The sequence below is a fragment of the Stegostoma tigrinum genome, chromosome 7 (genome assembly GCF_030684315.1).
Source record: "Stegostoma tigrinum isolate sSteTig4 chromosome 7, sSteTig4.hap1, whole genome shotgun sequence".
NCBI lineage: Eukaryota > Metazoa > Chordata > Chondrichthyes > Orectolobiformes > Stegostomatidae > Stegostoma > Stegostoma tigrinum.
The window spans coordinates 19,287,905-19,304,958 of NC_081360.1; the positions used below are offsets into that span (position 1 = coordinate 19,287,905).

The 17,054-nt window shown below is 42.2% G+C and overlaps 1 protein-coding gene across 11 annotated transcripts in view; it reads left to right on the plus strand.

Moving 5' to 3' along the window:
• Nucleotides 1-17,054, plus strand: part of nbeal1 (neurobeachin-like 1) — a 214,191-nt gene that overhangs the window by 102,524 nt on the left and 94,613 nt on the right. For 8 of the 11 annotated variants that reach the window (XM_048533953.2, XM_059647081.1, XM_048533951.2 and 5 more), the window contains 3 exons: nt 2,554-2,634; nt 11,256-11,339; nt 11,840-11,938. In XM_048533953.2, coding sequence (XP_048389910.2) covers nt 2,554-2,634; nt 11,256-11,339; nt 11,840-11,938 — 264 coding nt within the window. The remainder of the gene's footprint in view (nt 1-2,553; nt 2,635-11,255; nt 11,340-11,839; nt 11,939-17,054) is intronic. The other 3 variants (XM_048533956.2, XM_048533962.2, XM_048533961.2) reach the window with 1 other exon arrangement.

Genomic DNA, 17,054 nt, shown 5'->3' on the forward strand with positions numbered 1-17,054 from the left:
TTCTCTCTCTTCTTTAGCTCCTACCCTCTCTCTCCCCTGTACTTTCTTTCTGGTTGGGCACCCTTTCTGTCCAGCCTCACTCTGTGTCCCTTTTCCTCCCCCTTCTAGTTGTTACTCTTACTGCTGTTGGCCCTCTTGATTCTGTGTCTCTCTCCCCCCCCCGCCTCCCTTCCTGTAAGACTGAAATAGGAGAGTGCTGGATTACTCCATGGTGGGAATTAATAGTTTTTTTTTCCCCTCTTGACGTAACCAACAGAGGTCATGAAAGGAAGTAACAGTAAAGCTGCAATGTGCAGAGTTACAGGTTATGGCCTAAATTGAAAGATTGATGTGTTAGATTTTAAAACATGATTTTGTGCATTTAAATGCAAAACAAATATTACTCCCCAGAGGAAGCTTAATTAACAGTTTGGCACAAGCCCTAATCTTTTTCTCAGTCTAATGCAACTTTTAAACCTTTCAATTATTGTGACCCTGATACTAAAAATTTAGAATCTCACTTGTAATGACAAGTCACTATAGTTCCTTTACAAGTGTGTGGGAGGCCAACAAGCATGAGGTGTTTTGTTCTTCTACCTGTCACTGTTGGATTTCAAGTTATTTTGCCAGGCTGCAGCTACAAAGCTGTACTTCATTGACTTTCCATGAACTCCTCTAAGTTATATTGGGAAATAATCTGCCCAGTTGTAGTGTTTCCTGCTTTTAGTTACTGGGTGCTGATGTCACAGAGGCTGCTGGTTTGTGAATTCACTTGCCAACTTTGGTTCTATAAGCAAGAGGTTATGTGCAGCACAGAGTATTTTGTTGTTGTAACGCTATAACAAAATACATTGATTCTCACCAGCAACTTTAATGCATAAACTGGTTCAGTTTATGGCTAAGGGCCTTTGGTAATTGTGTGAACATCTTCCATCACAGCAGTTGAGCTGTAGGAGAATTGAGTAGAATACATTGACCTTGTACCTGTTTTAATAGTGAACATTGAGCAATAGAATGGTCTGGTGACTGTTTGTGACTTAATCACATGTTTACATATAATGGTTTTGTAAGTTTTATTGTATCTTGTTGTATCTTAGAGTGTTACTGCAGAGTCCTTTACCTTGTGACTCTCGGTTGTGTGGGCCGTTAATTGTTCTGGTCAACCAGACAAAAAGGAGATTCAGGCCTGGGATGGAAAATGAATCAGTGGCAAACTATAAACTATTTCAAACTAGTAATTTTTTTTAATTTTCCTGGACTAATATGGATGAATGCCTGATCTGTGTTGAACTTCTGTTTGGAGTGAACGGTCAGTCTTGCCCTTGATTACTAGCTGGATTTAATTTCATTCTGTGCTAACATATAACATTTGAACTTAACCCTTTCATTTAATAGTGGAATCACTCAGCAGTGGAGAATGCCTTGAAATTTTCTTGCTTGTCTGTGGTCTGCATATAATTAAAACTGTGTTCTTGAATGAGACAGAACAGACATATCAAGCTAAAGTATCTAGACAAAAGGTCTTTTAAAAAGCAGTGACATGACTCTTCTTGGAATTTTTCTGTCTTCATGGGCCGCTCCAGCTCCTATGTTACGTATGATTCCTGGGAAGGCTTGACCAGTCCCAAACTGCTGTCCATGTTACAAAATGCTTCACTCGCAAAGCCAAACCAAAGCCAGCCTCATCGTTTTTTTTCTCTTTCATCACTTTCCTGTGGAAATGTTTTTTTTCAGCTTATCTTTCTTTCCAGCCAAGGCCTGTGTAGGAAGTTGATGCTTTTCACCCACATGCTGCCACGTGAACATGACTTTTATATAAATTCTGATCTCTGTCTCCTGGTGGTGATGGCCTGCTAATTATTCATATCTCATGCAGCTTTCATTCTCCATATGTGAATATCAACAGCCGGTTCAACCAACTTCATTCTTCTTTGTGTGTGTTCTTTATACCATAGGTCATTGGATATTAATTGGGATTGGTGTTTCCAGTGAACTTGTTTTAATCACCAATGCACACCCCAAAACTCTGGTGCTCGTACAAAGATTCTGTTATCTTAGACTTAGGGGCACATTACAAGCTGAAGTTACTTAGCCATTTAGGACTTTCTGTTAAGGGGAGAACCTACAGTGGAAGGAGAAGGCAAAATATATATTTTTAGGAGGTTGTTCTGGAAAAAAAGCAGGTGAGCCTGACATACCTGGAAAATGGGGCCCACTCCATTGGAGAATACACATCATTCATTGCATGTTGCTAGGTGCTGTCCCAAGAATGTTGCTGCTGTGTAGCATATGAATTTCTGAATTCAGTTTACAGTCACAACCACATCATATGGTTTGGTTTTAAATCAGCAGTGTCAGGATTGTGATTTAGTATCAGGGTCTGAAGTAAAGACTTGTTTGACTTTTTACATTGCTGAATGTCTTTGTTTGAGTTGGCTAAGTTTAGTTCAGTGAACTAATAGCAACTTGCTTTACGCTGGCTTAACAAAAGTTTTTCTTTCGATAACCATGCCCCAACTGTATTAATTCTACTTGTTGCGCGCCTTTCATGCTTGTGTTGTGTTCATTTAACAGCTGTTTGTAAGTTGTAAAGCAGCAGACAAGAATGAGAAAGATCTTGCCAACAAATTACTGACAGAAATGAATGTGAACCAGGTATTAACTGAATTCTTGTTTCAGCTGTAAATCACCAGCATTGGGACAGCCATGTCAGTATGTGCCTCAAGACAGCCAGCCTATTGGCCAGCAAGTAATCATGGGCCAGTAAACACTGGAATGCAGCTATTAATCAAGCAGGCAAAAGCAATGTTGACCATTAATAGCACAAACCAGGGACTGTGTCATATTCTCTCTCCAATCCCCAACCCACTGTGATTTTAATTAGGTGGCATTAGATTAGTTGACACAGTAAAAGCAATGAATAATATCTTTTGAGGTTCATCACCAGTTATTCTGTCTACTAAGAGCTAGCTAGTCAGTGTTGAGACCCAGCTAGGCAAAATGTGGGGGAGTCAGAATTCTATACAGATTTTTTTTTTAGCATTTTGACTTCTCAAACAGTAAGCTCAGAATCAGGATAGCCAGCAGCATTTAACGTTAAGACCTTTAAAAGTAGCAAAGGTGAGAAACGTACACCCATGAGTTTGGCCCAAATTCAACTGAGGCTCCAAGTCTAAAAGGATTCTAATTTAATCTCACATTTCACCCAGTCCCCCAACAAAATATATCATTAAAACTGTTCTTTTGTATTAATGCATCTCACATGGTTAGGATTAATTCCTAATGGGGGCCGCAGATCAAGGTCTAATTTGCTTCAGTTGACTAACTTGCATCTGAATTGTTTAAATCTGCTGAGATTTTCTGCCGCATAAACTTGAACTATTTCTGTGCAGTGTGTGCCGTGTTTGCCAGAAATCAGATGGAGATTGTCTCAAACATGTTTTCTTTGGTCTTTGAAAACTATATCATAAAATAAACTGACATCTACTCCAGGGTTCGTTCAGAGGTCCAGTCCAAAAGTGCTTTAATGCACTGACCTTGCAATTGCTAATTTAGTTGAACAAGCTAGTTACAGCAGCATTAAAAACTGAAAACACTGAAAATGATCAGCTCAGATTGAGTCTCTAGAACGAGAAACTGAATTACTGTTTCAGTTCAGTGCCATTCATTAGAACTGGAAGGTAAAGGTGATGGTAAAAAGCTATTTGGTACTGCAGCAGGGAAAACAAAATCAAAGGCAACAAAATGCAGTCATTAAATGGCATAAGGGTTTATGATTCAAAAATGGGTGGCAGTGAGACCATCAAACAAAAGATGAGTCCCACAGAGTTGTGAATAGTTTTAAAGAAAGTTGTTTTGGAAAATCTGGTAATTTGGAGCAGGTTACCTTGTTCATAGGTAGTCACTAGAGTTTGTAGACCACCCACTGAAAGAGTCAATAAAGGAATGCCCACTCCAGGTATAAGACTATGAAGGTATTTTGATCATGGGCTTTGGTTCCCTTGCGATATTGTTGAACAAAACTGCTCTGTGTTCAGTAAAGTTGATTAAACGGAATAATGCTTTCAAAACCCTACTTCAAAGAATTCTTAAGCATCCACTGAAGAATGAGAGCCCTGAAGGCCATTTGTTTAAAACGAACTCAAATTAGATGCCCAGTTTATTTGTAAATTATCCGTTGTCACACATTAGCTCCCGGTTAGCTATCGCTATTACAATAGGTTGCCGTTAAATGGTCAAAATTCCGAAAATGGGTAAGAACATAAGAAATAGGAGCAGGAGGAGGCCTTTCGATCTCTCGAGCCATCTGTGTAATCTGTAAGGTCATGGCTGATCTGCCCCAGGCCTAAACTCCTCTTTCACGCCAGCTCTTCTGAGCCGTGAATTCCTTAATAGCTAAATAAATCTACCTCCTCTTTAAGTGCTTTCAGTGATCTAGCCTCCAGAACTCTAGTGTAGAGAATTCCAGACTTTTTCTGATGGAAGAAATTCCTTCATACTTCAATTATGATATGAGAATCAAAAACAGAAGTTGCTGGAAAAGGTCAGTAGGTCTGGCAGTATCTGTGAAGGAAAAAACAGAGTTAATGTTTCAGGTCCAGTAACCCTTGCTCAGACCTGCTGAGCTTTTCCAGCAACTTCTGTTTTTGATCCTGACCTACAGCACCCTTTTGGTTTTTATTTATGATATGAGAATCGCTTTATTCTGTAACTATGCTCCCTAGTCCAAGAATCCCCTCTAATGGAAACATCTTCTCGACATCTACCCTGTTAAGATACTTTAAAATCTTTTACCTTTCAGTAAGATCACATGATATTTTTCTCAGCTCTAACAAGTAAAGGCCTAACCCATTTAACCAGTTTTGATAAGTCAACCTCTTCATTCCAGCAGTCAGTCGAAACTCTTTAGAACTGCCTCCAATGCCAATATATTCTTTTTGAAGTATGTGTACCAAACTACACAGTTCTCCAGCTATGGCTCACAACACCAACAGCCAATACTTGTAACAGGACTACTCTATTCTTCAACTGCAATAAAGGTCATAATTCATTTTCCTTCCTAATTGTGTGTTGCACCTGCATGATAACTTCTTGTTTCTTACACAAGAACACCCCAACCCCCATATATGCTGTACTTATTTTGGAGTCTCTTTCCATTTAAACAATAGTCTGCCTTTTGATTCTTCCAGCCAAAGTGCGTGTCAACACATTTTCCCAGATTGAACTCCATCTAGCAAGACTTTGCCTGTTTGCACAACTTTTATGTGCCCCTTACAGATTTTTTTATGTCCTCATCCCAAAATGGCCTCCCACCTATTTTTTTAATTTTTAGCTAATTTGGATTCGTTACAGGCCATTAATATAGATGATATGTAATTGAGCCTTAGGACTGATCCTTGTCGTACTTCACTAGTTACATTTTTCCAATGTGAAAAAGAACAATTAATCCCAATTCTGTTTTCGGTTTTGAACCAATCCTCAATCCATTCTAATGCATTATCCCTAATATAACGAGTTCCTGTCTTATGCAATAACTACTTGTGATACCACACTGCCTTCTAGAAATCCAAATACACTACATCAGATGATTTCCCTCAATCAACACTACTTGCTATTATCAAAAGGAACTCAACAAAATTTGTAAAACACTTTCACTTTTACAGAACGATGTTGACTGTTTGATTGCATTAATATTTTCTAAATGTTCCACATTTCTTCCTCGAGCATTTTCCCAATTACAGATGTTAGGCTATCTGGCCTATAGCTTCCTGCTTTGTAGCCCCCTCCTTTCTTGGGCAATTAATCAAAAAATTGTGACTGTCTCCTACAACAGTGTCCATGTAACTCTCCCTGTCTCTGATATCTCACAGTATCTACCACTGGGACTGCAGCTTATTAACTCTGAACCAAATTTCCTTGAGTGGCCAACATTTACTGCAGATGTAGTCACTGTGAATCACATGAGTGCCCATCAGCTTCCATGTACAACGCTGCACCATACTTCCTGCTAGCCATCTCTTCTATTTATTTAATTGCATTTTGAGAAATTCACTTTTAACTTACTGTTCACTTGTAATAACTTCTCCTTGCTTAAATTTGGCCAATCAAACAAGCAATGGAATAAATACCCACCAGTCATCCACCCATTTTCTTGTGAAAAGGTTCTTTGCTGTTGACTTTCATCTCCCACTCTCACTGCCCTTCTCATGTGGGTTCCCCTTCCTAATCTGCTTCACAGTGATATTGACTTGCTACATACTCCTCCCAGGCTCCAGTGTACGTTTGATGTTTTGGAGCTCCCCCTGTTGTAAATTTCCCTTTCTGAGCTAACAGTGTAAATTTTGTCAGTGCCTTAATTTTTTTAATAACGTAATAAAGGTACATTTGAAACTTTTCCAACTGGCAATGAAAAATTGATGACTTGACGAGATGTATATCATTATATGAAGCATTAGACCATAACGATCTTAAAATGGCAAAGAGAGTCTGTTTAAAATTCTACTGATTTCCTAGAATGATGCAGCAAGAAAGCAGGCAATGTAATCTTTTGAAAGAGCTATACATTTAGCTCCTCTGCAACGATCTACAAGTTTTTCCTTTTTGAAATATGTATCCAGTTTCCTTCTGAAAATACCAAATCCGCTTCCACCACTCTGTCATGCAGTATATCTCAGATTATCATAACACTTCAACAGCAGGGGAGAAAAAAATCTTCATTTTCCATCATTTTAAATGTGTTTTCTGATCCTTGGCCCTTGTGGCAATGAAACCCATTTTGACCTTATCTGTTGTGTCATGTTGCCTCATCCCTTTGAACAGTTTATCAATTCTCCCCATAACCACCACCAATGTGAGGAAAGAAAACCCATTTTCTTCAGATAACCAAGATGCCTCAACCCCAATATATTCTTGTAAAATTTCTCTGCATCATTTCTTAAAGGGAGGGGTCCTGAATTGAATTCCAAATGTATGCCCACATAAATAAAGATTGAGCCTAATTTACCGATGTTAAATGTTGGGGCTATTTGACTGGTGGGGTCTTCATCAGTTGAGCAAGCAATGTTGGCCTGAAAATGGGTTCCTGTTTTACTTTTAAACAGTATTGTGGACATTTAGCATTTGCCTAATCTGGTAGTTAGGGTGTTTTTTTGCAAATCCCACTATTTTTGTGATTTGAACTGAAACCCAAATGTGGCAACTCTAGGCAGGCTTTCCTGCGTGTAGTTGTGAAATTATTCTTTCAAACTTGAACAGGAATGTGCCTCTTCAGTCTGGGCCCCCGAGTGTTCAAATACCAGTAGCAATGCTGGAACTTGGCACAGGATTCATGGTTTGTCTTCAAGAGGATGACATCATGTCTCTTATTGCCTGAGAATATGTTCTGGACATCAAAAACAGACGTGAATCATTTTTTCCTCCTATTCTGTCTTTGTAGCGATCAGTCTGTTGCGTTCCCTTATCAAAAATGGCCAATACTATTTTTGTTTTAAAATGTATCTAAAAACCTCGCCTTGTAGCGTTTTGCACCCAGTCTGCCTGATTATGGGCTGATTCAGTTTTACACACATTTAATCTGTTACCTTATTCTTTTTTCTTGCCACACACATTTAAAAAGAAAATTCATTTACAGGCCAAAACAAACTCTAGTATCTAGCAATCTCAGCACTGACATTGTTGTTCCACATATTAGCCGCTTAATTTTTATAGTCTTTGTTCTTTATTTGACATACAATACAGTGGCAGCAGTGTGTACCACCTACAAGCTGTACTGCAGGAATCCACCAAAGCTGCCCCAAAAGCATCTTGCGAGCCCGTGACCTCCTAAAGTGCAGAAAGACAAAGATAGCAGATGCAAGAGAAAAGAGGTTCTCTCTCCCAGTCTCTCATTATCCTGACTTGGATTTATGCCACTGGTTTGACATTGTTGCTAGTTCAGAATCTTGGAACTCACTTCCTAAAGGAACTGTGACTGTTGTGGCACCATGTGGATTGTAGTGTTCAAAAAGGCAGCTCCAGCACCACCACCTCAACATAAGGACGGGCAACAAATGTTGGCCTGGCCAGAAACGCCAACATCACATGAAAGAATAAATTAAGTAACAGTTCTTGGGAAGTCTGAGTAACAGAGTTATTAGCGTATTCAGGATTGTAAATTTAATTTCACTTGAGAGTTCAATTTCATTCCATGTCATATACTGTATAATGGACCTTTATGCACCTTTAGGTAATGTCTATGGTCATTCTTGCAAACTCTCAACTATAAACAAAAAGGGAAATGCTGGGCTGGGAGAGATTTTTCAGAATCAAATTATAAACTTCTAAATTACTATTGAGATTTTGTTGCATAGAGGACTCCTATCTCCATTGTTATTTCAGGCTTTAGTCGTTTTTGTACTCAACTTTTCCAATGCTGCCCTGACTGGCCTCTGATCTTCTAACTCCGTATGCAAGAACTCATTCAAAACTACAGATGCTCATATCCCAATTTGCAACAATTCCTGTTTACCCATTACTGCACAGACCTCGAGCACACATGCCAGTGTTTGATGACTAACACTGGCTTTCTGCCAGCAGTGTCCAATTTTAAAACTCCCGTCCACATATTTAAATTTGTCTGTTCCTCATTCCTCTATCTCCTTCATTTTCTCCTGCCATATTAGCTGCCTCCCAAAACTCTGCCTCTATCTTTATTCCACTTGTGCATCAGTTTCTTCTTAGCAGTCCTGTTTTCACCAGCTATGCTCTGCACATGGAATTCCCTGCTTAAAACCACTAGTTTCCTCTCCCTTTCAAAAATTAGTTTCCTGACAAACTTCAGTGACTGCACCCTTTTTGCTGTCTGATGCTTTTTGATCATGCCTCTCTAAAACATCGTGGTGTTTTTGTACACTGAAGGCACTGGATAAAGATACATTACTTCTGTTTAAATTACCTTGTTATCAAATTAAAGAACCGAAGAATTTTTGCTGTTTCACATCTAAAATGGATGCTTTGGAAGGACCTGTTCAGTATTTAATAATTAATAGTATAGGTTATAGGAAAGGCAAAACCCTTGAGTTAGCTCTTGAAAATTAACGTGCAAGCTGGCATGTGGTGTTTGATACTGGCATGGCATTTCCAAGCACACTTTTCTATTATCTCGCAGGGTTTACCTTTGATTTCTCTGCACTGTGGTGATGGGTGGGTAATTTTGTTGCCAGTGAAGCTGAATGTTGTTTGGTGCACAGGCAGATGTGTATGATGTCCTGCTGCTTATTGTTGGTGCTACCCGCATAGTACAGTGACCTGGTCTGGTGAGGAGTTGCAGCAACAACCTGAAAGTTCTTGGGTGTTCTGCTGATCAGTCACTTCTGAGGATTGCACAAACACTTAAGGTACTGAAAATAATGACACGTTACTGTACTTGTTGTGTTTACCAAATTCTATATTGTGCTCGTGTCAGATAATCCGGTGAATAGCTGATTTATTCTTAACTGAAAGGTTTCGAAAATCATTGGTGGGCTATGCTGGGCTAGCTGAGTTGAAATCAGTGTGGCTCAGCATCCTAGGCCAGAGAGAAAGTAATTAAGCTTCTCATAAAGCCATGTCAGCCTAACAAAAGGCCAGTTGAGGCGATTGCAGAATCTCCTCAGAAGTCAAGATTGGACAATCCTAAGTGGCCACCAGACTGCGTATCCAAGGTTGATGGCACAGACACTTTTGTGGTGTACATTCTGAGCCATTCGAGCTCTGTTATACATTGTTGCTCAACACACCATTTCAGCATCCTAGGATATGAAGACTATGAATGAGTGGCAAGCAAAATCTTAAAATGAGGATTTCACAAAGTGATTGTTGAATAGACTCCTTTTTATCTCCGTGAGCTAGAAACTTGAGGAAGCCTTCCACCCTAAGGGCCTGTTCCATCATTCAGTTAGATTATGCCTGATCTTTATCTTAGTTCCATTTACCTGTTTCTTAATTTGGACTTCCCCTTCAGAAGGCCCAGCCTTTTGACGCCAGTGTGCACTCGTTAAAAGTATGGCTGTTTTCTTGGCAAATTTATGTATTACAATTTATCTTGTGTAAGTGTTTCTGCCATCCTCAGAAATGTTTTACTTAATTTTGAATAAATTTTCACATTGCCAACTGAAAGTGCAACTTTTCAGAACTAAATATTTTTTCCGGATTAACATTGCCTCATTAAGTAGCCTCATTTAATTATGTGATGGCATGTCTGTGACATTAACTCTAGCTGCTGCATGTGGAAGCAAAGCAATTGGAAACGAAAGAATCAAATGTATCCTGGTGTAACTGTTAAAGGTGCGTATTTTTCCTCACTGGCCTTCGTTACGAAGCTGACCACTGCCACCTTACGTGAATAATGGGAGTGGGTGTGGCATGCCGCATAATGTTCTTGCTACAGAAGATTTGTTGTAGGCTTGTCTTGTATGGTTGTGGGTATTGTCAAGACTTGTCATTCCTACTAGCTTTCTAAGCATTTGTCATTTCACCTTGTTAAATTTATTTTAGCACAGTGCCAATAACCAGTTCAAGTGTGGCAATAAATCTCGCCGCTCCAAAATTCATTAAGTGTAATAGTGTAAAACTGATGGCAGAGAAGAGAAATACTAAAACTTTGCTCATCACAAGATTGTCTTGTGATGCTCTGCTGGACTTCTTTTAAACCTACCATATTAAGGCTCTATTTCAGTGATTCAAAATTGAGAAATCTGGCACAACATGGACTTTGTTGCTTTTCACGTAGTGGAAGTGGGCTTTACTTTAGGCAGGAGGCTCAGAACTGGCAACAATAGTAATGTCAATCCTGAATCATTACTGCCAGAGATTTAATATTTGTGTGTTTAATGAAGATGAGGTTACATCTTCAGCCCATGCCAAACAATCCTGTGCTTTCAAACTAAAACAATGTATAGGCCTCCAATTAAGCGGATTTGAATCTGATATGTTTGTTTTTATTTGAATTACAAAATCTCAAGATAGGTTTCTTTTGTCACCAGTACCACCTAATGTTTAGTAACCCATCTTTGGATCATTTTGATTCCCACTTCTATTAATAGTGTTTTAAAACCAGAATTTGTAGTTGTTGTTCCCTCAGAATAACCCCAATTGTGATAATATTACACTTCTTAAATGTTAGTTAAATGCCAAGTCTTGATATGTTGTTTCTTCACCTTTGTATTCCAATTTTGAGAACAGAGCGCTGGTGAATGAGTATTCCTCCACTGGTCAGTATCTTTGCTAGTTGCATCTTAATAGTCTAATTGATGTTCTAGGTGTGCCAGGGTCGCCTGGATAGTCTAGCTGTAGCAACGATCCAAGCTTTGACTGCAGTGATGCACAAATCCCCAGCTGCTAAGGTAAGCTTAATTCATAATCTTGTTAAAAAATGAAAACAGAACTAAAGCTCCAACTTGAATGACTTGAGTTAAAAGAAGAGCATTGTTTTCACTCTCTTCCCAGCGAATGCATTCAATTTATCTCAGAATAGCACCACACGTTGTGTTTACACATTGGGACTGGGAAGGGGAGCAAAAACTGTGGAATGATGAAGGACATTCTGCCCACCAGAACAGTGCTGCCTCTTTGAAAGCCATGTGAAGTTTCAATGGCCATCGCAGTCTTGTGAAAAGCTGGCTCAGATATGGAAATCAATGCTGCAAGTTTACACCCTGCTGCTTCTTTGTAGGGAACTTTGCACTCCCATTGCACTGATTACTGCCCCACTAACTTCTGGGCTTCCCAAAGGGTTCCTTGGAGTGAAGGAACATTTTTTTGTAAGATGCTTAATACCAGTTAAATGTATGTCAATTACTTTGCATTGAATTTTCTCACATTCTTTTTAAAATTTTAAAACCAGGAGGTGTTCAAAGAACGTATTGGTTACACGCAGCTGTATGAAGTTCTGAAGACACTTGGCCAGCCATCACGAGATATGTTGAAGGAGCTGATGAATATGGTGAGGCTCATTATTTCAATTTGAAGACTTGGGGTTTTGCACGATCTGATGCTGCGATGGGTGTTGAGAGTTAGAATCTGATGATTTCTATCAGCTGAAATCCTGTATCCTCTGTGTTTTTACACTTTATGATGATAATCATTTTGGTTAAGTTGTTTAATTCTTTATAGTTTTGTGCTCTCTTTTGTTCATGATTATATGTTTGCCAGTCTTTGCAGTGGATTTTAATGTAACACTGCCACTTTCTTTCTTGGTGTTTCCTCTGTGGATTTCATTGTGTTTCTCTGGTGCTGTCTTATAGATCCTGCTATTTTTTAAACAGCTTGTATCTCCTTTTGAGGCCTGTGTTCTCCTTCAGTCCTTGCCTCTTGCAAATGCCCCCAACTTCTTTTTCCTTTGCTCTGTTGACTGGCTAGATTGAAAGCTCCGGAATTCCCTCCTTCATACCTCGCCATCACACTCTCTCTCACTTTTGTGCTGTCTGTTCACGTAGTTACAAGTGTAAAACTGATCTTGGAGATTTACAGAATTTGGAGGGATGAAACTGTGGAGTGGGATTTGAAAGCAAAGATGAGAATTTTAAAATCAGCTGTGACTTAACCATAGTTATCCTTGCTGGAAACCATTAACACACTATGCATTGGGTCTGCAGCCACAGACAAAACCGTATCTTGCTACAGAAATGAATAAATGCTCAGGAATACAGTGATCATGTTTAGTCAGCTTATGAAGCATACATGGAACTACATCAAATGGACTGTTTGGATCAAGATGCCAGTTTATGAGGTCTGTGTTTTCAGCAGCTGTTGTATAATATAGACAACTTACAGCAATCAAGAAAGGAAGTCAACAAGTTTTGTTTTCACTGTTTGAGCATATTTTGGGCATCATGGAGGACAAAATCACAAATACAGCAGCCTGTTCAAAGGCATATCTTCCAGGTATGCTGCCCAGCATCGTGCATAGGTGACTTTGCCAAGGTGGGCAAAGATGGTAGAAATTGAATTCAATAATTATCTGGAATCAAGAATATAATGATGACCGTGAATCCATTGCCGATGGTCGGAAAAACCCATCTGATTCACTAATGTCCTCACCTGGTCTGGCCTACATGTGATTCCAGACCCACAGCAATGTGGTTGACTCTTAATTGCCCTCTGGGCAATTAGGGATGGGCAATAAATGCTGCCTGGCCAGTTACGCCCTCATTCCATGAATGAATAAAGGGGAAAAAAAAAATTCACAGACTGTCACATACCCAACGATTTTCTGTGTGGCAAGGTAGCCAGAACTGTGGACAAGCAGGACGTCCAGAAGCTCACTTCAAGGATACTTGCAAACCTGACCTGAAGGGCAGAAGCATTGATTTTCACACACGGGTGGCTCTTGCTGACAACAGAGGAAAAGGAGGGCATCATCTGTTGCTAACATGTCAGCATGATCGTTGGTGACTCGGAAACCAGCACTAACACCAAAAGTGGAACAACTCATAATCCCTTTCATAGAATCTGCCTTTCTCAGATTGGTGTCTTCACTTATCAGAAAAATTGCAGTATGTGAAACTTCCCCATTCCCAGCCAATGTGATTTGCCATATGATGGTGGCCTTATGTAGAAAGGTTGCTGCCTATGCTTAATGAGAAGCCAGTTTAAAACAGAGCTCAAAGATTTTGTTTTATTCAGGGGTATCAGTATTTTGTTTTGCCCATCCATAATTGCCACTTGAACTGATTAGCTCAAACCATTTATGAATCAATCGCAGTGCTACAGGTCTGGAGTTACATGGAGGCCAGATCAGGTAGGAATGAAAAATTTCCTTCCCTAATACAGTGAATCTGATGGATTTTTACAAAAACCATGGGATTTGAATTCAAGTCCTCAGAGCATTAGCCTGGGTCTCTGGACTAATAGTCGAGTGATAATACCATATGCCACCACCTTACGTTGTAATGGGTGAATGGGAGTTGGTGCTTGTTAGGGCATGGACAGCAGAATTTTGGATGTGCACAAGTTTAAGGAGGGTAGAAAACAGGAAGCCAGCAAAGGGTGCATTGGAATATCTAAGTCTGAGGGTACCAGTGTTATGGATATTCATGCCCTTTAAAACGATACTTAGAACCTACCTCTTCAACTAATCTTCTGGTCATCTATTCTAATTTGTTTTACTATTTCTTGTGGTTTAATTTTGTTTCATAATGCACCTGTGAAGCAATGTAGGACACTTTACTGCAATAAAGATGGTATGCTGAAGAAATAATCTAGCTCTCTTGCTTTTATGTCCTACCTCTATATCTTCAATTTGCAGATCCAGCTTCATATACTGAGGTTGCTGTTAATGTGAAAACACTAACCATTTTGCTGTTACAGTAATGCCATTGCAACGAACATTCCTTCAAAATGGAGAGGGAATGAATTTCATGAGGAAGTGGTAGAATGAGACACAGTTGCAATGTTTAAAAGACATTTGGATAAGTATGTGAATAGGAAAGATTTGGAGGGATATGGCCCAGAAGCAGGCAGTTGGGACTAGGTTAGTTTGGGATTATCAAGATAATAAAATGTGAGGCTGGATGAACACAGCAGGCCAAACAGCATCTCAGGAGCACAAAAGCTGACGTTTCGGGCCTAGACCCTTCATCAGAGAGGGGGATGGGGAGAGGGAACTGGAATAAATAGGGAGAGAGGGGGAGGCGGACCGAAGATGGAGAGTAAAGAAGATAGGTGGAGAGAGTATAGGTGGGGAGGTAGGGAGGGGATAGGTCAGTCCAGGGAAGACGGACGGGTCAAGGAGGTGGGATGAGGTTAGTAGGTAGCTGGGGGTGCGGCTTGGGGTGGGAGGAAGGGATGGGTGAGAGGAAGAACCGGTTAGGGAGGCAGAGACAGGTTGGACTGGTTTTGGGATGCAGTGGGTGGGGGGGGAAGAGCTGGGCTGGTTGTGTGGTGCAGTCGGGGGAGGGGACGAACTAGGCTGGTTTAGGGATGCAGTGGGGGAAGGGGAGATTTTGAAACTGGTGAAGTCCACGTTGATACCATTGGGCTGCAGGGTTCCCAGGCGGAATATGAGTTGCTGTTCCTGCAACCTTCGGGTGGCATCATTGTGGCAGTGCAGGAGGCCCATGATGGACATGTCATCAAGAGAATGGGAGGGGGAGTGGAAATGGTTTGCGACTGGGAGGTGCAGTTGTTTGTTGCGAACTGAGCGGAGGTGTTCTGCAAAGCGGTCCCCAAGCCTCCGCTTGGTTTCCCCAATGTAGAGGAAGCCGCACCGGGTACAGTGGATGGAGTATACCACATTGGCAGATGTGCAGGTGAACCTCTGCTTAATGTGGAGTGTCATCTTGGGGCCTGGGATAGGGGTGAGGGAGGAGGTGTGGGGACAAGTGTAGCATTTCCTGCGGTTGCAGGGGAAGGTGCCGGGTGTGGTGGGGTTGGAGGGCAGTGTGGAGCGAACAAGGGAGTCACGGAGAGAGTGGTCTCTCCGGAAAGCAGACGGGAGGGGATGGAAAAATGTTTTGGGTGGTGGGGTCGGATTGTAGATGGCGGAAGTGTCGGAGGATGATGCGTTGTATCCGGAGGTTGGTAGGGTGGTGTGTGAGAACGAGGGGGATCCTCTTAGGGTGGTTGTGGCGGGGGCGGGGTGTGAGGGATGTGTTGCGGGAAATACGGGAGACGCGGTCAAGGGCGTTCTCGATCACTGTGGGGGGAAAGTTGCGGTCCTTAAAGAACTTGGACATCTGGGATGTGCGGGAGTGGAATGTCTTATCGTGGGAGCAGATGCGGCGGAGGCGGAGGAATTGGGAATAGGGGATGGAATTTTTGCAGGAGGGTGGGTGGGAGGAGGTGTATTCTAGGTAGCTGTGGGAGTCGGTGGGCTTGAAATGGTCATCAGTTACAAGCTGGTTGCCTGAGATGGAGACTGAGAGGTCCAGGAAGGTGAGGGATGTGCTGGAGATGGCCCAGGTGAACTGAAGGTTGGGGTGGAAGGTGTTGGTGAAGTGGATGAACTGTTCGAGCTCCTCTGGGGAGCAAGAGGCGGCGCCGATACAGTCATCAATGTACCGGAGGAAGAGGTGGGGTTTGGGGCCTGTGTAGGTGCGGAAGATGGACTGTTCCACGTAACCTACAAAGAGGCAGGCATAGCTGGGGCCCATGCGGGTGCCCATGGCCACCCCCTTAGTCTGTAGGAAGTGGGAGGAGTCAAAAGAGAAGTTGTTGAGTGTGAGGACGAGTTCAGCTAGGCGGATGAGAGTGTCGGTGGAGGGGGACTGGTCAGGCCTGCGGGACAGGAAGAAGCGGAGGGCCTTGAGGCCATCTCCATGCGGAATGCAGGTGTACAGGGACTGGACGTCCATGGTGAATATGAGGTGTTGGGGGCCAGGGAATTGGAAGTCCTGGAGGAGGTGGAGGGCGGGGGTGGTGTCACGGACGTAGGTGGGGAGTTCCTGGACCAAAGGGGAGAAAATGGAGTCCAGATAGGTGGAGATGAGTTCGGTGGGGCAGGAGCAGGCTGAGACGATGGGTCGACCAGGGCAGGCAGGTTTGTGAATTTTGGGAAGGAGATAGAAACGGGCCGTGCGGGGTTGGGGAACAATGAGGTTGGAGGCTGTGGGTGGGAGGTCCCCTGAGGTGATGAGGTCGTGAATGGTGTTGGAGATGATGGTTTGGTGCTCGGGTGTGGGGTCATGATCGAGGAGGCGGTAGGAGGTGGTGTCGGAGAGTTGGCGTCTGGCCTCGGCGATGTAGAGGTCAGTGCGCCATACTACCACTGCGCCACCCTTGTCCGCGGGTTTGATGGTGAGGTTGGAGTTGGAGCGGAGGGAGCGGAGGGCTGCCCGTTCTGCGGGGGAGAGGTTGGAGTGGGTGAGAGGGGTGGAGAGGTTGAGGCGGTTAATGTCTCGACGGCAGTTGGAGATGAAGAGGTCGAGGGAGGGTAGGAGACCTGGGGGTGGTGTCCAGGAGGAGGACTTGTGTTGGAAGCGGGTGAAGGGGTCAGTGGAAGGAGGGTTAGGTTCCCGGTTGAAGAAGTAGGCATGGAGGCGAAGACGGCAGAAAAACTGCTCTATGTCCAACCGTGACTGGTATTCGTTGATGTGTGGTTGTAGGGGGACAAAGGTGAG